Source organism: Ambystoma mexicanum, chromosome 7q (assembly GCF_040938575.1).
Source record: "Ambystoma mexicanum isolate Mex_15411 chromosome 7q, UKY_AmexF1_1, whole genome shotgun sequence".
NCBI classification, from domain to species: domain Eukaryota; kingdom Metazoa; phylum Chordata; class Amphibia; order Caudata; family Ambystomatidae; genus Ambystoma; species Ambystoma mexicanum.
In genome coordinates this window covers 758625603-758651405 of record NC_090941.1, presented here as the reverse complement: position 1 = coordinate 758651405, position 25803 = coordinate 758625603, and the positions used below count along the sequence as shown (strand labels likewise).

The 25803-nt window shown below is 44.4% G+C and overlaps 1 protein-coding gene across 2 annotated transcripts in view; it reads right to left on the bottom strand.

The window, feature by feature from the left end:
• The window catches only part of ALKBH8 (alkB homolog 8, tRNA methyltransferase), a 1077261-nt gene that overhangs the window by 478184 nt on the left and 573274 nt on the right, over positions 1-25803 (bottom strand). For both annotated transcript variants that reach the window (XM_069640672.1, XM_069640671.1), the window contains exon 8: positions 1414-1520. In XM_069640672.1, coding sequence (XP_069496773.1) covers positions 1414-1520 — 107 coding nt within the window. The remainder of the gene's footprint in view (positions 1-1413; positions 1521-25803) is intronic.

The window sequence follows — 25803 nt, the reverse complement described above, 5'->3', positions numbered from 1 at the left end:
GGGCATGCCTTCACGTGCTTGTACTCCACAAGGAACAAACCGGAAAGCCAGTGGAGAATGTGCAGGGTGTAGGCAATATGCTTGAAGCACACACCATGTTGGAGAATTCTAGCAGCAGCATTCCACATCGGCTGCAGATTCTGTGTGAGGCAGGGAGGTGGCTTTTCATACCACGCACTGCCATAGCCCAGGCAAGTCCAGATTAAGGTGTGCACAAATAATATCAGGTCAGCTGATGACAGGAAAGGCTGCAAACCTCGGATGAACATAATCATGCCTAACGTCCGTTGCAACTTGTGCACGCAAGATAAAGCTTCAAAGTGCTCAAAATGTTTTCAGTTTTTAAAAGCTGGTATTGTTTTGCAATAAATAAAGTATAATACTTGCATGCTTGTTGTAAAAACAATGAAGACTTCACCATACTATAGTTGGAACAATTTACATGTAAAATTGAGAGCCTAGGTCTCCTATATTTTGCACGCACGGAGATATTTATGGGCATGTTCAGCACAGAAGTATTTTCCGAAAGCCTTCTGAGAGGGGAATTATTCATTAAGACAACTGATAAACTTTGCATTATCGCCAGGATTAATAGAGTGCTCGACCAACGCCACATGCGTCATGCATACGGCAGAGAGATGGGTCATGTTGGCTAGGATAGGGGCATTCCCCTCGAGGAGGCATCGTTCTACAAGTGCCGAGTCAGTCACAGGAAATAAAGCCACATTAGAGGCACTTGAATACTTCACTTGGAGAATTGCTTTGCTCTCACCATCATAGGTTCACGGGCATTCTCTAAGACTTGGAGGATGTAGGGCATACACTAGGAAGTGCACCACACCTGGCTGGTTTGTATGCCATAGAAACTGGCCTGTGCATTTATGTGTCTACTAAACAACAATGCCAGGCTAATAAACGTATACTCCCTGTAAAGTAACAAGGAAAAACGATTTATGCTATATGTTTTTGCTCTCACAGTTTGAACTGCGCAACTCCTGGAATAGTCAATATCATCACAGTATGTGGGAGGATAGCTCAGGGGCAACGTGTTTGTCTTGGAAGCAAGACAACGCGGCGCAACAAAGGTTTGAATCCTGATCCCATGCTTAGAAACCAATCTCAGGTATTAAGTGCGTTATAAAAGAACAATTATAATTATAACAAGAAGTCACTGTTTGAGACACAAAGCCCAATTTATGTTATTCTTCGTAAGAGCCTGCAGCCACATGGCAATGTTCATGAAGCACAGCAGGTGATGTGTTTCTTTCAAAAGGCAAATGGACGACCTGCAAATATATGTTATCACGTCTCTTTACAGTAACCAATAACCTAGTAGGTTGAGTGAAGAGAAGACGCAAACACAAATTCAAAGAAGTACTGTTTCTCAGCAGGAAAGGAAGTAAGAGTGCTTACCCGTGTGACCATAAGTATCTAGATTCTCCAGTCATCACCAGCAAGCTACGGCGAGGTAACATAACTGCAGCAATACGGCCATCGGGATGCTTGAAATCCATCACAATCTTAACAAAAAAAGAACCTTAATCAATAGCCAAATCTCTTCAGCAGAGAGGACACAGTTTGCGACGAGAGCAGACGAACAAGTTACTTTCTTACCTGGTAACGTTCTTTCGATGGGGTGTTCCTCCGACGTATTCCTTATCTTTGGTGTTACCCATTCCAGTAAGCTGGAATGGGTGACATCAAAGATAAGGAATACGTCGGAGGACACAATCCTTTCGAATATCATTTACTCGTCTGTAATATTACAAGATGCATGAGGTTGACAAATTGTAAACCGCTATATTCCAGTGGATGTGGACATGATGAACGAACACAGAAAAGGGCATATTCTTAAAGAAGTTCATGCACAGTGCGGGACCCCTTGAACAAACATAAAACCAGAGTTTACATACAGGTTTTTTTGCATAATGTTGGCAATCCTTAAACCTTTCTGTGGGATCAGACCAGTACCCTACTGCCTGAAGGGAGGCTTGATCCCTAGGTATTGTACTTGCATATTTTGCACCTGATTATTATAGGCACTTTCCTTAGAGATGTATTTTAATGCCGGCTACCATGGTAGTAGCGGTAGCTGGTTTTACTCTCTCCGCCATGTGCACAATGTGGAGGCCCATATGGAATAGTAACATGAAACGCGGACAGGTGCAGTAAACCGGTGTCCTCTTGGATTGCAGTGCATGACATCTCTTCATACGCTGGATCCGAAGAATCTGGCAGAGAGGCCCGAAACTGCTTACAGGGTTGGGCAATTTCGGCTGGATTTTCTGCCTCCGAGTTCAGAGTGAACAGGCCTCTAAGTGTTAAGACAACAATAGCGGCTCTTAGCAGTGCAGATCTGATTGAAGGAGTCCTAAATGCAATACTGGTAAAGAGTTATGCAAGTTACACAAGTAAAGATAATGCACAACAAACATCTGTCAAACATGTACTACTGGAGGAAATTGATTCATCTATAAATTAGTTTGATTTGCTCTGCAAACACTTTCTTGTTCGCGAACTGTGTGGAAGGGGAGCTACATCTTGGATTAGAAACAGATATCTCATTGGCGACTAATAGACAAAGGACAAACTACATTTCAGTAAATTGAACATAAGCATTGATATAGTAAAGACTTCATCCAGAGACTTGATGTGCCTTAAGTTTTGCTTTCCTCTTAGGAATATGCTATTGTTCAACCGTTACTTACGAACTGGCAAATCTAGTGATGTAACCTCTATATTGGGGGAGATTGGACAATTATGGCATAATGGATAGCAAGCTAACCCTTACTCAGAAAATAGTGATGGGTGATTTTAATGCACATATTAAGTCTCTTCTTAATATTAATTTTAATTAATGAAGAGGATAATTGTTGGGGGAAACCAGAGTTATACTGCCCTGCACCTAAATGTACTTATCCCAATGCAGTCTCTTTGTTATTTCTTGAGCAGGTATGTGGGTATGCACTAGTCGCTTATCTGGTGACAGTCCAGCAATGACAACTTTTAGAAGTGGATCCCAAATTAACCACATAGATTATATTTTTCTTGATGTTGTAAATTGGGAAAGCAGCACATTACTAGAGGAAGTAACATGTCCAAAAAGTGATCACGTTCCGGTCTCCCTGACATTATTTTGGGGCAATATGAATATGGTTGAATTGAAAGAGTTTGATTGCACTCTCACGAATAGTAGAAGGAGGATCAGATGAACAGCCGGTGAGTCAGAGGTAGAACAGATTAAAGCTGACTACACGAGGACGAAGCAAAGACATTTAAGATCTGAAAAGCTTGAATGCGACTAAACTTCCGGGGTCCTTCACCTAGTAAGACTGATACTGACATAATATGCTCCAATATCGAGAGAAGTGTGCTGTTTATGGTCAACCGAAGGCAAGAACCACAGGAAGATTACTGGAATCCACTCTTTAAATCTAGAGGCTCTTTACACAATCACACCTACAAACAAGTAAGGCACGTATATGGTATAAACTGTGCTGATTATGGTCTTCAAAGCGCTGTAATAGCAAAGCGACCACTGAATCATACTCCTCAAACCTCCTCAAACCTAGAGGATGTTTTGTTACATTTGAAATGTTTTATCAAGATCCACTGTACCAAATGAAAAGGTTAGTGCAACTGTTTCCATATGCCACCATTCCCTGAGGAAGCTCCTGTAAATTGTGGCAATAATTGTGGCAGGACGAGACAGGTTGGGCAGTTTTTGACACATACCTGATTTAATTCAATTATGTGGTATTTTATGTCACACTCATAGTGTTAATAGGCATACTCATTAATTGTGTACTGGTATAACGCCGTTAGTGTTGATGGTGATGCAAAAAGAGTGTCACTTTGGGTGATGTTTGTTTTTTACATAAATATTTAACATTTTAAATGTTTGTCATTAAATTAAAGATGTGTACTTTTTATAAAAAACGTAAGTGTCACTTGTGTTACATACTCCTACAGAACCAAACGAAAAAGTCTGATCTTGTTATATGTTCGACTATAATTTGAATTCCACTCTGATCTACAGTGCAATTCCACCCATTCTTGAATCCAACTTGATCTGAGAGAACATTGACTCAACATCTTTAGAAGCTTTCTATAGCTCCTTGGTAGTTCCGGGCAGAGTTCCAGTCTGCTCCTGCTCGCATCGCGTGAGGACGTGTTTGGTGTTTCCTCCGCATTTCCTGACCTGGGAAAAACAAGCTCAACTGCCCATAAAAACCCTACTTCCGCGCGGAGCGCACACGGAGTTCCGGGCAGAGTTCCAGTCTGCCCCTGCTCGCATCGCGTGAGGACGTGTTTGGTGTTTCCTCCGCATTTCCTGACCTGGGAAAAACAAGCTCAACTGCCCATAAAAACCCTACTTCCGCGCGGAGCCCCGGGCAGAGTTCCAGTCTGCTCCAGTCCGCGCCAGGACTGCGGGACGCTGGACGCTGACTGCTGAGGCTGGGGGCTGGGGGCTGGACTTGGACCCACCCAAGATTCTGAGGACTTCCTGCCCCACGAGGTAATTTCTTCACCTCCGTCCCTTGGCCCTTTTTTTGAACTTGGTTTGAAGTTGGTTTGCTTCTCCTTGAGTGACTCTCCGTAAGCTGACGGCCTGTATTATTTCCAGCTAACGCCGTCTCCGTTGACGAACTTCCAAAACCGCCTTTTTGGGACTTGTACCAAGACCGCTCGAGATTCCTTTCCCCTCCCTCCCCTCCCCACCTTTTCGTTACTTCTCCCCCGCTCCTCTTTCATTTTGTTTCCAAAGTCTGTATCTAAGCCTTTACTTCTCCCACTCCTCCTGGTTTTTCTCTCCCCTTCCTTCCCTCCCCTTTTCTCCCCCTTCCTCCCTTTCCCAGGTTTTCCTATCTTATCCCCACTCCCGCTTTGGTACCAATGGAGGATGACTCGGAGCTTCGTTCATTAAGAAGTCACACAAAAAACAAGGCGTCTTGCAGGAAGGCGAGTTCACTACTGCCTTTGATTACACTTTCAAATCCATCTGTGCTGCAACCGTCACCGTCTACTTTGCCTGCAGTTTTTGAAGGCGCTAACTTGCAAGTAATGCCATCTACTTCATCCCTCTCCGGCTCGGCCGGCCTCCCGGGGGAATCCAGCGATCCTCGGCACTGTGCCGCAGGGCATTCTACCCTGCACGACATCTATTGCTCGCTCAAAAGTGACACAGCCTTTACCATCTACTGTCTCGGGCTATGACTTTCCAGCCCTCTCGACACCCGCTGATCAGTTTGTAGAGGGGACCTCAGGCCCATTGCCCAACGCCATCCACCCCGTTTCCGCCTTGGCGAGGGTTCCGTTCTGTGCGGGGATCGAAGGATGCCCGCCAGACGACCTGAGGGTGGCGACCCAGGCAAATGGCCCTGTACGGCCCCCCCACCATCTACCATCTGATGGCCTACCACTCTGCTCAGCCCAACGTTTGGCAAGTCCTCTTGAGCCATTGCTTCTGTCTGATGATCCGTCCACGACAAAGCCCGTGACTTCGTCCACCCTGGGTGACTTGCGGGCCCTCAACCCGCCTACAGCCACCCCTTGGATTGTTACTGCTATGTTGCACACAGCTCCGCAAGACTTAACTGTTAATCCCAATGAAGGGTGCTTAACACGAGATCATGTGCCATCATTTGCAGATGACCATCAGATTGATTCTAGTCAGCCACCTCTGCCAATTTTGAACGTCCATGTATCTGGTACTTCTGAGGACGCTCTAGATCACGACGCCGACAGTCTTTCTGGACTTTCTCCAAACACAAACTTAAAATCTAAATTACATCCTAATTGGAAAAAACTGGTCCACAAAAACAAAGGAAAGCTACCTTTAACTGACCCCATCACAAAAGGCAGCAGCAAGAAACGGCCGATGGTATCCAACTCACAATTTCCGCAACCAGCTAGCAAAGGAAAGTACAGCAGACTGCCGAAGCTGATTGATACCACATTAGGACCCCAAAAAAGAGCCGCAGGAATTAAGAGTCTTCCTACCCCGGTGTTGTCAAACGCCTTATTCAAATTCTTCAAACACCAAGTTATAAGAAACCAAGCGAACGTTTTGGAACTGTCAGATGCAGAAATTTTGGAATCTCTGGAACCAATTCCTCCAGCTTCTAAATGTAGAAAAACAATTCCTGTCTCCGAGGCCAGCCTTCCCCCTGGGTTGCCAGTCCTAAAACATCCTGTGGATTCCCAGGGCATGGCTAGGCCAACTGTCCCTACTTCAGCTTCAGATCTAGTTTCTACTACTCCAACTCACCCACCTGACTCGTGCTTAGGCCCAGGGTACAGTTCTCCTTTAAGTCCAGTGGTGATGTCTCCAACATTATCACTCATCGAGGCCAGGACCATTCCCCTAACTCCATCTCTGCAGACCAGGCAAACTCAAAACGGGGTATCAGACATTCTGGAGCTTTTACAACCCAAATCTTACCCGATCCATAAACGCTTGAGTACAGACCTCTGGACGAAGGCTCACCTAAATACACCTGCAGATGCCTCATCATCGCAAGAACAGGCAGCGAGACGTCGCCATTCAATAGCTAATCCTGGACTGGTGGAGACAAGAGATACCTTTGGGAAAACAACGAGGCTAAACGCCCCTCCCTCACCAGTCCACAAAGACCCTCCGAACGCCAGGAAAGACTTGACAACGATTATGTCGGCAATAACGATAGGCATGGCACCCTTTTGTAAACTCTATGAAACACTAAGTGATACTTCAAGAGATCATACAGCAATTTTAGCCAACATCCAAGCCAAACTTTCATTCTTGGAAGGATACATCTCGGCAACAGATCCAAAACATGACATCCTGGATACAAACAAGCCTGGGTCAGGCTCTAATCTCCCCACACCAGTTTTGTGCACCTGCTCAAGCAGATGCACCATTGCTGTTGTTTCTACATCGACACAGACCTCTGTGGTCACACATCATGATAGAATTGCTCCAATATTTCAAAGCAAAGCAAAACCAGTGGCCTCTCTAACTGCGCCTACAGCTATTACTGCTGCTAAGCCAACAAAAAATATTAACCAGAACTCACAGATGACAAGGGAAAAAAGAACATTGAAACTGGCTAAAAAAGACTGTGTGGGACAAGACCAGGACGAGCTATCAACTAACGAATCTGACCTCAGTGCTTTGGTATCTGAGCTCAATAAAGTGGCTCCAACTCCTGACGTGAGATCGCCTAAGACATTTGACATAACTGATCTAACACTCAGTCTCCTGTGGTTGCTCACGCTGGATTGGACTTGAGTTCCACTTCTTCACCCTCTACACCTTTCCATCGAGTACAGCTTCCAAAAACCAAAAAGAACGAAGAATCTGCGACACCTACTATTTTCTCTTCAAGGTCAGCATCTAACTTGCAATCCCAGATGGGTCCTTCGGCCCTCAAGCTGCCAGACACGGTTTCTCCTCCAGCTCTAGGGACAAATCCATCTAAACATCCATCCAGGCACCCTGAACGGATTAACCCTTTCAGATCGCCGAGTCCTCGTCGCCTCAGGTATGACAAGTCAGAAAAACACAGAGAACGGGCCAATCCTAGAAGCCAAGATACTCGCCTGTTTAAAATAGAGCAAATCTCCTCTCACGACAAATACATGATTCTGAATCGAAGAACGGTCTTGAAAATGACAGCGTCGATAACTGGTCTAAAAAAACTGAAATCTGAAGACTTTAAGAGGATTGAGCCCTATCACATGGACAAGAAGGCTAAAGCCATTCTACATATTTATGCAACTGCAATCCAAGATTTGCCCCGTCAAACAACAGACGAATTAAAGAGATCAGGGTTTCTTCTTACGGAAGTGAAATCCTTGACAGCAGAAAGCGATCCACATGCAAGGCGAGACCCACTTAAAAGACATGCTATTTCTCCGACACACCACCACGACGCTCGAAGAAAAGAACTTAAAGCCCACTTTAGTACGTCAAGCCACAGGAATCCAGATGATTATGGCCTAAACCACTATCAAGCTCAAACTGCGGTAACCACTCAAGGAGTAACACGGAGGTCAGACAAGTATCAACGTTCACTTAAAGCCTCCCTTTCATCTCCGCCCCGTACCCGACTCAGTTATGAAAACACCAGACAGAGTCCGAATAAACCTCCTCTACGCACCTACGCAAGGAGGAAACTGTTGAAAGAAAATTCGCCCTCTTTAAGATCTGAGGCCCACAACACCCACACTGAAAGTCGGTCTGAGAGGAGACCGGTCTCCGTAACAGACCCCACGAAAAAAGTCTCGTTTACAGACGCTCCATGGAACTGGATAAAGGGCGTCATGAGCTCAAACAGGTCTAAATAGCAGTCAACAACTGAAGCCTTGTCTCCACCTGTCCCGAAGACTTTATCTCTGGCTTCATGGAACACTAGGGGGCACGCCCACCTTACGCTAGACACTGCTCCTGACTTGGGCCGGTTTGACATCTTCTGTCTCCAAGAGAACTGGCTCCAAGAGAAACCCTCAATGGACGGTTATCAGATCGTTATCTCCCCTGCTACTAGGGGTCTGCTGGGTCGCCCATCTTCAGGATTACTCATTGCCGTGCGATCCGGTATGGACCTAAAAATTACTAAGATCATCACAAGGTCCTATGGGGTGTTGGCCGTCCTCATCGACTGGAACTCGTCGGCGGTAAACAAGCACTCTCAGAGTAAGCTTTCTTCCACGCCACCTCTCGCCCTTATAACGTCCTATTGGAACCCGCAAAGAACGACGACATCCGATTTCTGCCAGAAGATGGAAGAAACTATTGACGCCATAGTCACGGATTGGAACACCCCATTTGTAATCCTCTGTGGAGACCTTAATGCTAAGTGTTTAGACTCCTCACGTCTATCTCACAACTCCGCATGTCCCGCGCAATCCGAACTCAGAGGGACCGCCTGGATGAACTTAATGTCGAGCAGGAGGCTACATACTGCGGCATGGACCCTGGGAACCAATCCCCATATTGCGACCTGGGAAAGAGGGCAGTCACAGGCCACGCTCGATTACATTTTTACATCACATGCCTTGATTCCAGAAATCTCCAACTTCAAGGTGGCCAGAACAACTGAGAGTGACCACAATATGCTCATTTTAGAATGGGCTTCTTCTACAATGGTACATGGCTGTTATGTGCCCGAGATTGAGACCAACCCGCAACAAACACGGCTCTGCCTTACTACATCTAATGTTAGAGCTCTAACTGCTCAGTACGCGTTCAACGCAGGGCACGCATCTAACTCTGATACAGTGTCAAGGCCAAATTACCTTCCCCTGCTGATCGAGCACCAGACACTGCAGCTAGCCAAAAAGCGTAAACACGCTACCTATACGCATCAGTACAACAATGTAATAGCTGAAGAAAAAAAGGCCCTCAGAAAATCGAAACGTACTGCAAGGAAAGCAAACACGCAAGAAGCCTGGGATCATTGGGCCAAGAACCTAAAATCTTACAAATATTGGATTAGAGGACGCAGAGCAGCACTCTATCAGCAAGACTCGGAGACTATGATGCAGGCTTTGACATCAAAAAACTCAGCTGACTTCTGGTCTTTGATCAACAAAACCAAAGCCACCACAGATTCCAGCATGAGCAATGCGGTCCCGGAAGCTGCGTGGGTTGACTTTTTTTCTGAACTTTTCGCCAGTCCAAGTACCATCAGTCACCCTAGGAAGAAGCTCGTACACGAACCTTGGATCGATCTTTCTGAGAAAGCGGACATCACCATTGCTATCTCTAAGTTAAAATCATCTAACGCCCCGGACCCAGATGGTCTCTCAAACATGGACCTAAAAAAAGAACATCACAGAATGGACCAATTTCATCACCCTGCTCTTCGAGCATTGTAGAAGGTCTAGACAGATTCCCCTTTCGTGGACAAAAGCCATTGTGATACCCATCTTTAAAAAAGGGAGTTGGGACGAACCGGGCAACTATCGCCCCATAGCTTTGCTAGACATAATGGGAAAACTGTTTGCTTCTCTCTTGCTGTACCACTTCCGTCGATGGGCAACTTCGGCCCCCTGCAGCGATCCCTTTCAGTTGGGCTTCAAGAAAAATGGTAGCACCTCTGTGAACATTTTCATACTTAACATTGTGAAATCCAAAATAAAAGAGGGCGCACCAACTGTCTACGTGGCATTTATTGACCTTTCCCAGGCATTTGATAAGGTGGACAGATTACTCTTGTGGAGAAAATTGGCTGAATGGAATTGCCCGAACAAGATTCTGAATCCCATAATTGCCCTCCATACTAAAACCACGCTTACTGTCCGTCTTAACAAGCAAGGGACGCTCTCTAGGGAAATCCAAGTCAATTGAGGAGTGAAGCAAGGCTGCCCGCTGGCTCCCGCCTTGTTTGTGGCATTTTTGGGAGACTTCAAGGATTCAGAAGCCACAGTCCGATGCTTCCCGCCGAAACTTGGCACCACAAGACTGTCCATACTTTTGTACGATGATGACATGATTTTGTTCGATCAGACCCCAATTGGCTTACAGCGCCAGCTTGATAACTTAGCAAACTATATGGCCTCCAATAACTTATCCATAAATAAGTCAAAGACCAAAATCAGATCCTCTCAAAATCAAATCTACCCCAGAAACACAGCAATAACTGGGCAGTGAGTGGCAAAAGAATTGAGGTGGTGTCAAACTTTAAATATCTTGGCGTAGTTTTGGACGGGACTACACGTAATTCAGCGATGCAACTTCACTTGTGGTCCAAAGCCAAAAGCTTAACCTCCCAACTCAAATTGGTCGACCATAAGTTCAACTTTTTTTTAAGGGCAAAATGGTGCCGGCACTCACCTACGGGATGGATGCTATGATTAACATGCCTAACTCGCTTTGGTTGAAACTCGAGGGTTACATATGAAAATCCATCCTCGGACTCCCCAACGCGATTCCAATCGCATCTGTGAGAAGAGAACTGGGGCTTCTTTCTTTGAGCGCAACCATCAGTGTGGCTACTCTGGCGTTATTTAGGAAGACTCTCCTGAAAGATAATCTTCCTATTTTTGAGATAATCGGCCAAGAGTTGGCATCATCGAACTGTTCTGCTCTCCTGAGCTGGTCAGAAAAGCAACTGGCCAAACTTCAAGACCTAGCATGCACAACAGACGATCTCATCACGAACCCTCAAAAAGTAAATGGGAAGCTGAAGAACCAAGACTGGATTAATACTATTGAACAAGCGGCATCATGCAAACTACTGAATCACCTTCCTCCCACATATAATAGGCTCAAAACGCCGCTAGCCTATTGTACGAAATTTCCGAACAAAAAATTAAGGAGCACGTTTTTAAGGGCCCGGCTGAACCTTTTGCACACCAGAGAAATTTTAGGGATAAGAAACCTTTCTGCTTCCAAAACATGTAGACTGTGTAAAAATCCTGAATCTATTGAGTCAGTACGCCACTTACTTCTAAGCTGCCCTTCACTTTGCTTAGAACGCTCTGCGTTTTTGCTACCTCTATGGGCGGACTGATTGAAGAAGAAACTTGGTGGCTCCGTCTTATATCAGGGGAAAAAACTTGATGGTCAGTAGCCACGGCTAAAATACTTGAAGCTGCATTTTGTAAAATTGGTGCTGCAGAACCTGTTTCTATGACAGTGGCTGATTTACTATAACAAACCCTTGCTGAAGGATTGGTCAAGCGAACGACTCGCCCCAACTGGCAGGTTTTCATCTCGACTTGTTCGCGATCCCTGGGCCTACTTCGGCTCGCCACATCTAAAATAACATGGCGGCCAACCGTCTACTGTACCTGTTACTTTCGAATAAGTTCCGATTGTCTTAAAAGTAAAGAGGGGTCGGGTACAAGACTGTACTTCCTTTCTTTTGTCTCTTCTTCTTGTAAAAATAATTTTTCTGTGATTATGTACAAGTAATAAAAAATAAAAAAAAATAGCTCCTTGGTAGTAAAGAGTTTCTCATGAGTGACTAAACCATATTCTGTGACTAAAAAACAAACACAGTTATGCAATACATGGCATGATACGGAATATTGAACTGCCAATCGGGAACAGCTGAAGGAGCTAAAAGCTAACAGTCTCCGGTCAAATACCTATTCTTAAAATAATCTACAAGAATGTAATTCACTCTATAAGAGTGGCTAAGGAGACCAAGTGGGAATCTTTAAAAATTCCCCTCAAACTAAAAACTCACACTCATTCTGAAATCCCATTTCTAACATGTTATCCAGTCCTCTCTAAGTATCCATGAAGTGCATTTGTGTATTACGAAAGTTACCTGGTTTACACATTATTGTATCTTGTATGCATTTAATACTGTAAATGGCACCTGCGTTACTACAGTGTAGCCCGGCCTACGGGACCCGCTCGAAATTGCGAAAAAAGTCAGCAAGGATCTAATGGCACAAAAGAATGGCACGGCTCCAGGTGTAGACAGGATCCAACATATGGATGCCTGTTCTTTCCTGGTTTTATAATTGTTTAAATTCCAATGATTATGTTCAGACAAGTTGGCAGCGGTTCGAAATCATCCCCATGTATGTGAATGTCGACAGGCAAGTCCCCTTGAATTACCAACCAATTACCTTAATCAATGGCATTTCCAGGGTCTATTCAAACATTATTTTAAGCTGCCTACAGAAATGGGTAGAGGATGAGAATATTGTCTCAAACCTCGAGGCAGGCTTTAGTAGGGCGTGGGATGATTGATCAAGCCTTCTGCCTTTTTATGATCCAGAGCAAATTTGTGACTCAACAAGGAACCCCTGTTTTTAGTTTTTGCAGAATTTGGCTTATTTTGATTCAGAAGACCGTAGTATTTTAGTATCTTATCTCAAGGCCTAAAATTAGCACAAAAATGCAGCTGGCGCTACTTACAGAATTCTGCTGAGAAAGAAGACTTTTATATAACCGCTCCAAAACAGTGCTATTAGTCTGCCACCCAAAAGCGAATATTGTAAAAGAAGGGGATCTCCTTTACCAAGTGAACTCTTATGATTATTGGGGAGTTAGGTTTCATAGTAATGGAAAATGGGTTTCCCAAATAAAAGAAAGCGAGTTTACCCTAAAAAGACGATTGGGCATACTAAGCATACTGACCCTCCAGCTTGGAAAATGGCTTCGTTTAACTGTCTTGTAAACGTATCAAGCCCAAGCAATATCTGCTGTATTGTACAGTAGTGAATGTTTATATTACATGGACACTTCTATTGTAATAAATGCTGAAAACCAATATATTAAACATGTCTTTGGTCTACATATTAGTACGCCCACAACCTCACTGTTGGTAGAAGCTGGGGTCAGATCAATCAAGTTTAAGACTCTAATGTAACCATCTCAAGTCCATGGTCCTCACCTGTACAGAACTTTTTCCATTTGTATCCCAGGAAGCCGGGCACCCCAGCATCCCTACGTAGGGGGCAACGTATTACATACTTGAAGGGGTCCCTTTACAACGCTTATCTCTAGAGGGTGGGCAACTTCAGAGTGACGCCTCTATCCGCGTTGGTGTAGGGTCCCTGAGCATGCAGGAAACGTGTGGGGCATATGAGCTGCATGGTGGTGCTGGCATGGAGCTGGCAGTCAGTGCAGGCCGAGTGCAAATCCCTGTCACTGTCATTCCTGTCATGGTGTGCAACCATCAGTGATCATGCACACCGGACACCAGCATGCTTTCTTCCCCGTATGCATGCAGTGAATGGGGTATGTTGTCATGGAACACTAGCCTCGTTCTTGTGCCAGCATACCATTTCCTCAGTCGCTGGCAAAGCTCTATGGCGTCTTAACACTTATATTTCCCCACTCGTTTTTCTTTTCAACCTGCCGTCTACTTTCTCTAGCGCTCCTGTCAATGGCATCTCCTTGTTTTCCCGGATCTTTTCTGTTTTTCACTGGCTCAGCTCCCAGTCTTCCTGCTTTGCTGCCGTGGCCACATTATTATTCTGCCACTTCAACCTGCTACCATTTACTCAGCGATTTATGGGGCATCTACAACCTTCAATCGCCTGTCCTTATATGGAGTGACTTACCATCATATAAAACGTCAGACCTCAGGAGGATACAGGTTCATTAACTCCCTTGTCAGTGCTCTGCACTGTAACTGTATAATAATAATAATAAATAATAATGATAAAAATGTGGCATTTATATAGCACTATGAACCCTCAGGTATCTGACCGCTGCTTATTATTACCCACGTGGTTTGGTGCTCATTTATCGACCTCGGAAGGATGAAAGGCTGGGTTTGACCCTGCCCGGATTCGAACCTGTGCCAGCGGGCTCTGCACAGATGTCAAAGCGAGCGCTCTACTCGCTGTGTTATCGGACCGGCTTCATTGAAACTGTTCTGTGGTGCAGGAAGAAGGTCTCGGTACATCCCTCCTTGTGTATACAGTCAGGGGGTGGTTCACGATAGGCATGAGACATCATGCCCACCACTTACTGGAGACAACAGTCTGGAGTTGGAACAAGAAACACAAAGCCGGCTCTCAGGTAAACGGCACAGGTGAGACATGCATCTTGACAGGACAATTACCCAGATGCCATTAATATACAGAAGCTCTTCAGTGGACATTGTGCTTTTTCTTTGATTCTAGATAAGAATAATTGCAATGGTCTGGTTAGGTGAGAGTAAAATTGTTATAAGTCAAAGCATATATAGTAGCTTCCATAACCCTTGGGTAACAGAAATATAAATAAATGAAACAGTAAATGATTAACACAAAAAACATATTATTGGATAATAGTCTCTGGTCAGGAGAGACACATGTCTGAAGTAGTGCCTGCCTTGGGAAGTGTTCCTGCTAGTGGGCTCTGGTGGTTAAGGGACAAGATGGGCCAATCGGTAGACTACTTATTCATGTACAATTAATCGTATGTAATGCAGTCACACAGAAGAATCTATGCACTTTGTGCAGAAATCAGATGTTTCAGAAATTAATGATTTGGGACTTCCGGTTCAATAGCCTGAAGCTCAGAAGATCTTCCTAACTTACCATTGTAAGTTATGGGAACTAAGGGGTACGACTTGCCGTCTTTAATTTTATAGTGCGTAGCGACAGTACAAAATATGACAGGACAGTCTTTGGGAATTATCAAATTTAGACATAAACAGTATGGACTCAAGGGGGCAACAGTATTAAAACCTAGAGTAAACAGTCAGTAATCTTCCAACAATTATCTGGGAAGCCATTATGGAGATTCTGAATCCACACATTGATCACAACAAATTAGCAACAATGACCATCAATGAGACAGGTGAACCCTGGTTATAAACGCACAGGAAATACATCTGCACAGTCTTAGACGCGTAACCCTAGACATTAGGAAGACAACAAATCGTCCTCATGCTCAAATGTTCCATAGTGGGCAATAAGGGAATATGCAAAACTCCTGTTAACACAGGCAACGCAGACTAATTAGCAGTGTGTTACGCAAGTTCTGCGAAGCGCTCTAAAAATCCATAAGCATCCAATGGAAATCTGTTAAATTTGAAGGATTAGTCCATTCTCCTATAATAGGCAACATTCTCGAAGAGGAAAGAGCAATCTGACTGCTAATTGTGAAGAACTCAGAAAAGGGGTGCTTTAGTTGTTCTGAACGAAGGTTGTGAATCCAGAAATCGTCTCCCAAAAATATCACAGACGGTCTCCTTAGGTGGACTGAATAGGATGAATGTGCGAATGCAATGTTTCTGGAAAGTCGGCTCCACAATAATGCTCCAAATGTGAGAAAGTCTGTTAAACTTTTCAAAAAAATAGAGTGAAGGTGGTCACTGATATATTTAGCATAAAAGCAATAGACTAGAATAAGGCCACTCCATGCGTCTGCTGACCACCAAAACAAAATGTTCCATTCAACCAATAGCTCTGTGGATGCATGACAACTGTTTCGAGGTGAGTTTGCCCAAATAAAACATGTTGGCCCCATGCAAGATCTCAGATTTCCCCACCAACCATAAGAAATTACCCTCCCATTGAGCAGTGGACTACAAATGTACGGGTAGGGGTGTTGCTAGCTCTGGAAAAGATCGGGGATAGACTAATGTTGGGAATGTCAGGACTCGGGGCTAGCTAGTCTTTTGGTTGTAGCCCCTGAGCATCTATCTATAACCAAAAGACCCAGGGCTATAGCCCCCTCAGCCGCCCCCCCCCCCACCCTAGCAACGCCTCTGTGTACAGGTGATATTTGTTAACTACTTAACAAGAGAAGTTAGTCAACAAGTGTTCATTATGGAGGAGAAATCCCTTGGGTGAAGTGCACCTAAAAACAGTGGTTTGGGCGTGTGTGGAATATACACCTGACAAGACAAACCATCTAGATTCTGGCTTGTTTAAAGGACAATTTTACACAGTTTAGCCTGTGGAAACACCAGCAACAAGAACATAGGACACGGGTAGTGGCAGCATTATAACTGCTTCCACTAAATAGAGAATCATGTTGAAAGTACTGATCCATATGTTTAAAAAAATGAAGTTAGATGTCCCAAATAAACCACTAACATCATACGACCAACATTGGAGACCTGAGCCTAGGATCGAAGGGGCACAGAGTGACCAGCATGTTGCAATAAAGTACTGATCACACAGACACTGCACTTTGTTACAAATGTGAAAAAAGCAAGAATACCCTGCTTTAACAGCAATGTAGCAGTAGAACATCTATAGATGCCATCATAGCAGGGAAAGGGTTGTTCGTGCTTTTTTAAAACTCACCATAATATGATGGTGAATAGTAAACATAGGTATATGCTTTTAATCTCAAGGATGGCCGCCTACACTGCACTGATGATCCCCAATGATGGTGGAAAGAATCAAATGTGTTGCTGTTGCATTCTTCAAAACTACCAGTCTTGGGTTGATAACTCTAGTATCCCGTCATTTAAAAGTCTTAACTTTGGTTGTGTAGTTTTGCTTGACCAGAATTCAACGTGTTTTATATTTATATGTGGGAGTAAGGAAGTGGGGGAAAGGGTTGTTCATGCTTTTTTAAAACTCACCATAATATGATGTTCAATAGTAAACATAGGCCAATGCTTATAATCTCAAGGATGGCAGCCTACACTGCACTGATGATCCCCAATGATGGTGGAACAAATCAAATGTTTTGCTGTTGCATTCTTCAAAACTGCCAGTCTTGGTTTGATAACCCTAGTATCCCGTCATTTAAAAGTCTTAACTTTGGTTGTGTAGTTTTGCTTGACCAGAATTCAACGAGTTTTATATTTATATATGGGAGTAAGGAAGTGGGGACTCGGGGTAGGAGGTGTGTGGAGCCTGATCCATTTTTTATAGAAACATGGTTGAATTGCAGTTGAGCAAAAGTAAACTACTACATCTAAAATTGCACTGCCCTATTATACAATGGGAATGTCCTCAAATGGAGAAAAGAGCAAGCTTTTCACTTAATTTGCATACCCGCCATATATTGCTGTGTGGCACTCTGCATGTGTGGCTTTTTTAACAGAAATTATCTATTCTAGAATAGTACAGTGATTTAAAGAAAAGGTGTGCAATGCCTAATGCCCAAGGGGGGCGCAAACCCATACCCATTATGCCTTAATACAGAAAATAAGAAGATTCACAGATATGTAAATGAGAACAAATAGATGGCTAAACATATTTTTAGTTTTTTACTATTAGTGGTGCTTAAAGCACTACCTTTAAGCTCAAACTATTGTCATTTAAATAAGAACCTTAACATAAGAGCTTGAAATAGGGGCTTTGAAAGAGGGTCTGTAATGCTTTTAAATGCCAGATGACATATGAGGATGGATTTGTGTTTGGCTTTCTGTCCCACCCATTTAACACCCATCTCTAAGTCAAATCTGTATGATTTCCCTCCCATTCCCATCCACCTTCCCTCAAACCACACCCCTTTTTGGACTCTTTAGCACAGGAACTCTTTGAGCTCGTCCATGGTGGCGGCCATCTTGGATGACTGTCTCCAAGGCCATCTTTGAATGGTAAATATACCATGCATCTTCCAAATAAAATGATACATTTTTATGCGATTACCACATTTTTTCCATTTATATGTAGAGCAAATTTCAAATATATGTAAGATATGATTTCACAATAAGACTAATTAATGTTAAAAAACGGAATAACCCTCTTTTTGACTTATACAACTATTTCTTGCGTTTCTTTTCTTTGTAAATGCATACATCCTCCCTTACATCCCCTTTTTTCCTTTGTTAATATCCCTTTCCAGCCATGCTTTGATGCTGCTGACCTTACAAACATCCGGCAGAGCACTACAGTAGCAGCGCGCTTCCCCAGGGGGAGGTGCCACACAGAGGAGTCCGGCGGCATGAGAACATTGTTGGAAAGCTGCGAAATACAGCCGAGGCCTGGAGCACCGCACATATCCAGTGTTGCCATGTCCGCTATAATAAGCGAATTTGGGCTTGTTTTTCCCCAAAGTCGCTTATATTTTTTGCAGAGAAGTCCTACTAAGCTTAATTAAACATGAATGAAATAAGAGTGACGCTGACCCCCTGCTGCTAAGTTTCATTAGCAGAAGGAGCCGGCGCCGCGTGAAGTGAAGAAGCGTATCAATAAGCCACACTCACTGGAAACCCATAGCTCTCAACTCACCCGCTTTTGGCGGGTGTCACCCGCCTTGAAAGCAGACGAATCACCCGCCAAGTCCCTCATACGCCCATTCACTTCTATGGGCCTCTCACCCGCCAAAAACAAAATCGGGTGTTTTCACCCGCCTTGGTGACAAAAAAGGTTGGGAACAATGTTCCTGTGGGTTGACCCCCTGGCTCATCCTTTCCTCGTATCCTGTGCTGAAACAAGTCGCTGTCTACTGGGGCTCCTATCAACACAAGCCTCGGCATACCACATGCCATGACTCGTTATAAGATCTCATGTGTGTCTTGGTCAAGAGAAGCGTCACAAAGGAGACTCCGGACAGGGTGAAACAAACAGTATCAGTGGACTAAGTAGAGTACCTAACTAAAGGATGCATTATAATTAATAAACACAGACCCCTGTGCCGGGGAAGGCAAAAGCTCAACGTTGTTAAAATTAATTCTAGGGCATTCCAGTAACAAAAGGTACCACCAGCATGCTTCATTGAAAACAAAACCGTTGCAGGAAAAACACACGCACATAATCTTATGTGAGAGATCCAGCCTCACAAAAAACAATTTAGCTTAAGCATTTTTCTGTTATACGTCACGTTGGCATGTATACCTTCACAATGGCAGTGTGTTACACTTCAGTAACAACCTATGAATCTGTTATCATGCACGCAAACAGATCTGTCACGTTTAGCTTCAAAGAATCTCTCAAAATAGGGCTAGGTGCCAATAATCCCCTTAAAAAAAATCCAATCTTTCCAAATTTAATGTCAAAGACTTTTTCCAGCAAGCAATGGTACAAATTCAAATGTAGACATTACCCCATCCCACTCATTTATCGACTGCATGGCTAAAGAGAGCACCCACATCTCTGAGAATATACGCCTCAAATTTTAATATCTATAATATGTATAATATAAGTGGTTTCAGTGTCACCCGCCCGCATTCACATGTTGCATCACAGCCTTACATCTTGCCTTGGCTAGCTGCATTTCTGGTTGTGTCTCACCAGTCTGCCTTATGCTAAGTTCTTCTCTTTCCATGCCCTCCTATCTGCTCCCTCATTTACTATTTTAATTATTGACTCTGCCGCCGCGTCTGGAAACTTGGACCCTGCCTTAACTCCTGTCGTGCTGACCTGCAGACATCTTCATGGAACTTTGGTCCTTGACCTTAACACTCAGTAACAGCAGTTGTCTCACTTCGTCTCCTCCTACTGCCTGCTATTCCCACCCTGCAGTTCTTGCTTCTCTTGTGCCCTCTCTAACCTGTTCCTTCCCTTGTTTTAATAACTAATTTTCTCATGTGGCAGGTGCATACGCTTATTCTTTGTGCTCTAGTATTGTCTCCTGCTTACCAGCAGCTCTCATCACGAGTCAGCTTCCAACTTTCACTCTCCCTCATCTCTCTTGCATACCCTCTTGACCTGCTTATTTCCTAATTGTTACACCTTGCTTTGTAACCCTTACTGTTATTGCCCATGCACCTGAAGATGGGGCAGTCCATTCTTCTTACTTAACTACTTCTATTTTCTCACTGCTACCCTTACTTGTAGTCTTAAGATGTGCCGTGCCTCACGTCAGCCTTTGCAGGTTTGATTCCAAACAAGAAGGGGAGGAAAGTAGCTTTGCCCAAGGGAAAATCTGAAGACCTGAACATCCTTGCAAATCACCTCACCATGCCCAAGTGACTAACCAGAGACTTCATGTAGTTGATGCTTTTTAAAATTGCTTTCTATTACAGTTTAGATTTGTTTAATTAAATTGACATATTTGGAAGTTCGAAAGTAGTTTACAAATTCTAAATTTGGGATCTTGGAGGCAAATTAGCTACTGTTGGGAAGGGGGCATCCCGCCCCACCCCCCTAGACGCTTTAGAGTGAGGCGAGATGTATCTAAGCACTATGATGGCCCAGAGGGGAGGAGGGATGGTGAGAGGACCATCTCCCAGTTTAACAGGACCCTAACTCCAATATAACCAAATATAGTCTATCCACATAGTAAAGCATAAGGTGCGTGCAGCATTGCTATTTTGCAAAGATATTAATAACCATAGGTAGAAGGAAAGGTCTGCGCTGTAAATGCGGCATTGCATGCACTACGCCCACATCACAAGACCAGAGAAATCCTCAGCCATGCCTGAGCGCCCAGGAGGACAGCCCACACCCCCAACCGACAAAATGCCTATTAATTGTTCTAGAGGAATGTGCCCTACAAGGCTGTGATCAAAGACCGCCGCCTGGTGTGTATGTTATCTCACACTGGACAAAGCATGACCCGTCCCATCCCCAGGCGACCACGAGTTATAGCCCATATAATTGACTAAAACTTAAGACCTCTGAATTCCATGGCACCAGGTGCCCTTTGACCACCAACCCCAAAGTAACAAGTCCTGAGATATTCAAACAGGATGAACAGGGCACATCGTTGAAGCGACAATCATGTGATTTGTATTGCGAGGTGCTGGGAAGGATAAATTATAGCTCAAAATGAGGGTGGAGACATTGGAGCTGGATGGCGCATAAGCGAATTAGTGAAATGTGTGTGTGAAGGTTAGAGTGCCCCTCAACCTCCTTTGTGCCCGTTTTAAGGCCTGCCAAGTGCACAGTATGAGTGATAAAATAGTTGTATGGTAGGAGTATAATTCATTTGTTTTCTGACCTTTGACACGAGAAGATCACTGCAACACCCACGTGACAGAAGAGGGAAGAATCGGGCTGGAACCAATGGCCCGGCATTCCTTATGTGGCAGGCGGTTCCTGTATAGCCACACACCAACTGGCCATGCAGGATTCTGCCCTATGTATTGTGTCATGTATGATGTTGTTTTGCTTTATAAATTCTGTTTGTACTACTTTTCGGCAGAATGTTCTTAGCAGCAGAGTTCTTTGCTGTTGCCCTCATCTGTGTGTGAGATTAAAAACTTGTTAGCCTTACAAGATCGACTTGGGACTTTCTTCCCTAAAGGATTGTATTCTCACTGGTGTGAGCGTTCAGGGACTTGCATTCAATTGGTGACCCCGATGTGATCCCAGCATCCCCCGTTTTTTGCAGAGACTTCCAGGCCGCTTCTCCAGAAGGAACCGCGCCCACCTACAGCGACTGGTCCTGAAAAAACATGTGTTCTGACTGGTTTAGCAGAAGCCATTTTAAGAGAAGTCCTCTCTGCTCTTTGAAGTGGAGCATAGCTCAGAGGTGAGTGCAAGCCGGTGTTGGAACCCCATGACGGAGGAGTTCGGGTGAGCACGCACATGTGCGTAGACTCTTGTAAGCGATAACAAGCAGGGGACAGATGCATGGGGAAGTGTGAAAGGTGTGAACACGTGGAGAGTGAGGTCATTGATGTGATGTGGGTGAGGTCAGGGTTATTTGTTGTTAAAATATGTACTATGAGAAGAGTATTTCGGTAAGGTATTGTAAGATAAGGCAAAGCTAAGGCAGGGATTCCCTCCTCGGAAGGGAAGGTGGTACCACAAGACAGTATATTATTTAAAGGAGGAATATAGAAATAAAACTAGTCGTCTCATAATAAGATTGGAATAAGTAGTGGTTGGTATTTTAGCTTGTTATTTTATTGCATTATAATTGTGTTTTATTGAATAAAGAACAGGCCCTAGAAGGGGCAGTAATTGTGTGCGTTGCTGTGTAGTGTGGTAGTGGATGGCTTCGTGGAGTGGTGTATGTGTGCAAGGAGGGGGGATGGAAAAGAGTTCAATGTCATTTCTTCGTGGGATGTTTTTTTCGCTGGCTTTTTTATCGCTGATTTATTTATGAAAAAAACTCATAGAAATGTTTATATTTTTATTTTTGGGGGGTGTACCTCGCCCAATCCCCCATCCCCTTTAATTTTCTATATATCCCCGAACACCCACACCCAATATATATATATGCAGAAAAATCATGGTTAAAAAAAACTGCAAAAAAAATCCCACAATGAAAGGACGTCGTACCTAGAAAAGGGTGGGGGTTGATTTTCTTTTCTTGTTACAAGCAAGCGGCAGCATGTGCGGCACATTAGCGGGGCTTAGAAGGGTCTGTAAGAGATAGATATCACTAGCATGGGGGGGGAACACCAATAGAACAAATGCATAAGGCCCTGCCACTGTATCGTGACAGGGTAGAGAAATATGGATTGCGTAAACAGGAGGAGGGGGATGCCCTGCCCATGGCCAGGGCAGGGCTCACACAACAAGAGCATCTTGGAACACATGTCCACTTTTTTAGTAGCTAAATATAAGGAGAAGCAGCTACAGAAAAAAGAAATTCTAGACCACTGGCATATGTTTGAAGATGCAGAAGGTCAAGGGAACGTAGTAGAGGTGCAGAGACAGGAAGATGGAAAGTGCAGGAAAGAAGAAGGAGAGGGCGGGCTGCCAATGGAGTGTATGGGATTATATGCCTTGACAGCATATCCTGCAAAAGGGTACACCAATCTAATCTATGTACCCGTTGTGATAGGGGCCCCTTCTGCTGTGGTAAGGTCCCCGTCAACACCGGTAACACCACAGGCTACCGCTCCCCTACCCTAATACGCAAATCAGCATCTGTGGGTGTTAGGTCAAGAGAGTTTGAAAACAGGTCATTGGGGTTGTTGACAGAACTGAACAGGATACAAGAATCCTCAAGAGAGGTGAGGGATGTAGGAGCACTGGAAGAGAGATTAGGAGATTTGTTGCTTAGATTAGATCAGGGAGGAATACAAAATGTATGTGTCGAAAAGGAAGGAGGCAGGGGTAAGTAGACATATTTCGGATCAGGTACCGTGGTGGGAGATGACGAGAGGGAGGACGATAGGGACTTGTTCACAAGGGAACACAGTGAAGAAGACAGAAGGGGTGAGGATGCGGTTGAAAGTACCCCCTAAAGCAGTAGGCACATGAGGGAAGGGCAAGTGAAGAGTACTGCATGCCGATCTAGGGAATATTCTGGTGCCTAGCATAATTATCCAGTACGTAGACGATCTGCTAGTGTGTAGTGACAGTGAACAGCACTGCCGAAGGGACTCGACTGCACTCCAACCATTGCTGGTCTGTAAGGGGTACAAGGTCGACAGGGGCAAATTGCAATTTTGTCAACAGGAAGTACTCTATCTGGGGCAGTTCATATAAGTGAATGGTAAAAGAATCCTACCAGACAGGGCAGCGTCTGTACGCGTTACCCCCAGACCTGCCTCAGTTAAAGAAATGCAGATGTTTCTGGGCCTGTGTAACTACTGCATGGCCTGCATTCTAGATTACGCGGCATACACAAGGCCACTTTTACAGGCCCTTAGGGAAGCAAAAAAAAACAAGGACCACAAGTTACAGTGAATGGCAGACATGATCAAACAGTTTGACGACTTAAAAGAAGTCATTAGTTGGGCACCCGTACTGGCCATCCCAGATTACACGCAGACATTTTACTTGTTTTCACATTCAGATGGCCAGTTTATGACAGCAGTATTGACTCAGAAGACAAAACATTGGCCTATTATAGCGGCACTTTAGATACAGTGATGCAAGGGCAGTTTGCGTGAGAACAAGCTCTAGCGGATGCTGCTTTTGCAATAGAGAAAGGTTCTACAATTGTAATCGGGTGTTCAGTCACATTGTATGTGGAACATTCTTTGTTCACCATTCTGGAAAGGTCAAAATCTACTCTGACTACACAAAGATCTGGGGCATATGAGATCATCATTTCTAAACCCCATATTCATGTGGTTAGATGCAAAACAGTAAACCCTGCCACCTTTTTAACAGATATGCCTACTACTGAGGACATAACGATGCATAACTGTGCCACATATGAGCGGAAGGAGGACGATATTCCCAAAGCAAGGGACTGTGCATTGACACAGGGTGATATACTTTTTGTTGATGGGTCTTCCACAATTGATCAGAAGATTGGGCACAGACAGGGGCAGTGGTGGTACGACTTGAGGAAAGAGAGTATAAGACAGTGGTCATGAAAAGGTTGTCCATGCATTATTCTGAACAGGCGGCGGAACTCTTAGCGCTCATCGAAGCATTAAGAGTGTCTAAAAGGTAGCCGGAGATGCCAGCTTATGCGGCTCCGTTGAGCTCCTGATCCCAGGTCCAGTCCCCACGTAATTAACCCCCTACAATGCGACTGAGACCCTTGAAAGTGCAGGCGCGCGCACCAAGGAAGCGCCAGGAAGTGTCTGTTAACTTGGGGAGAGAATCGACGAAGGACCAGGGACCTGTGTTTACCGGTGAAAGAAATGGACTTGAAAGGCATCTTTTTCTTGCTAGGATAAGCCCCGCCCACCTCCCAGAATTCCATAAGAAGGCAGGCTCACGCACACCTGCGCGCGCGCCCAAAGGAAGTGCCAGGAAGTGCCTGTTAGCCTGGTGGGAGAATCGACGAAGGACCAGGGACCTGTGTTTACCGGTGAAAGAAATGGACTTGAAAGGCATCTTTTTGTTGCTAGGGTGAGCTTTTGTGCTTACCAATGGACAAATAGTACTTTACATTAATTTAAACACCTACCTACATATTTATTTATAGCTAAAACCCATTATTTCTTTACCGTAGATAAGCCCCGCCCACCTGCTCCCAGAATTCCATAAGAAGGCATGCTCGTGCACACCTGCACGCGCACCAAGGAAGTGCCAGGAAGTGCCTGTTAGCCGGGAGAAGGGGGCTAAGGGAAATCCATTGTGTTTTTCATGTTAACGGACGTGTGTGTAACAGTAGGGAGAAAGGAGGAGGCAGCCCTCTTGCTGCGAGAGGCAAGAATGTGTTTCTCTCTGTGACCTCGCACATATCTTGAGAGAGCTAATTTCTCTCGGTAATTCACACACGAAGCATCCAGGTATTTATCAGCCAAACATTGTTTAAACATAATGAGCAGTGTAACGAGTGGTTCATTTATTGGATCACACTTATTCTGCAAATTGTCTGCAAAGTACGAGGCCAAACGAAAAAGTGTTAAATATATACCTTAGCGATCTTAGGACAAGAACGTTGATTGATTGCTCACTTAGATTTACTTTCCAGCATATTGGCTGCGGGTAAAATTGAATCTAGTACATACTAATTACTGCACGTCTATATCTTGAGTGTTTTCATGACGAGCGGCAGAAAGTTGTAATGAGCGCATAATTCACCGGAATCAGAGGGTAAACACACTAATTACAGCTGCTAACAGCATTTGGCGTGACCCGCCAAGCACATTGGTTAACACCCACATAGAGTGAAGATGCATTGCGGGTGCCTGCGGTATG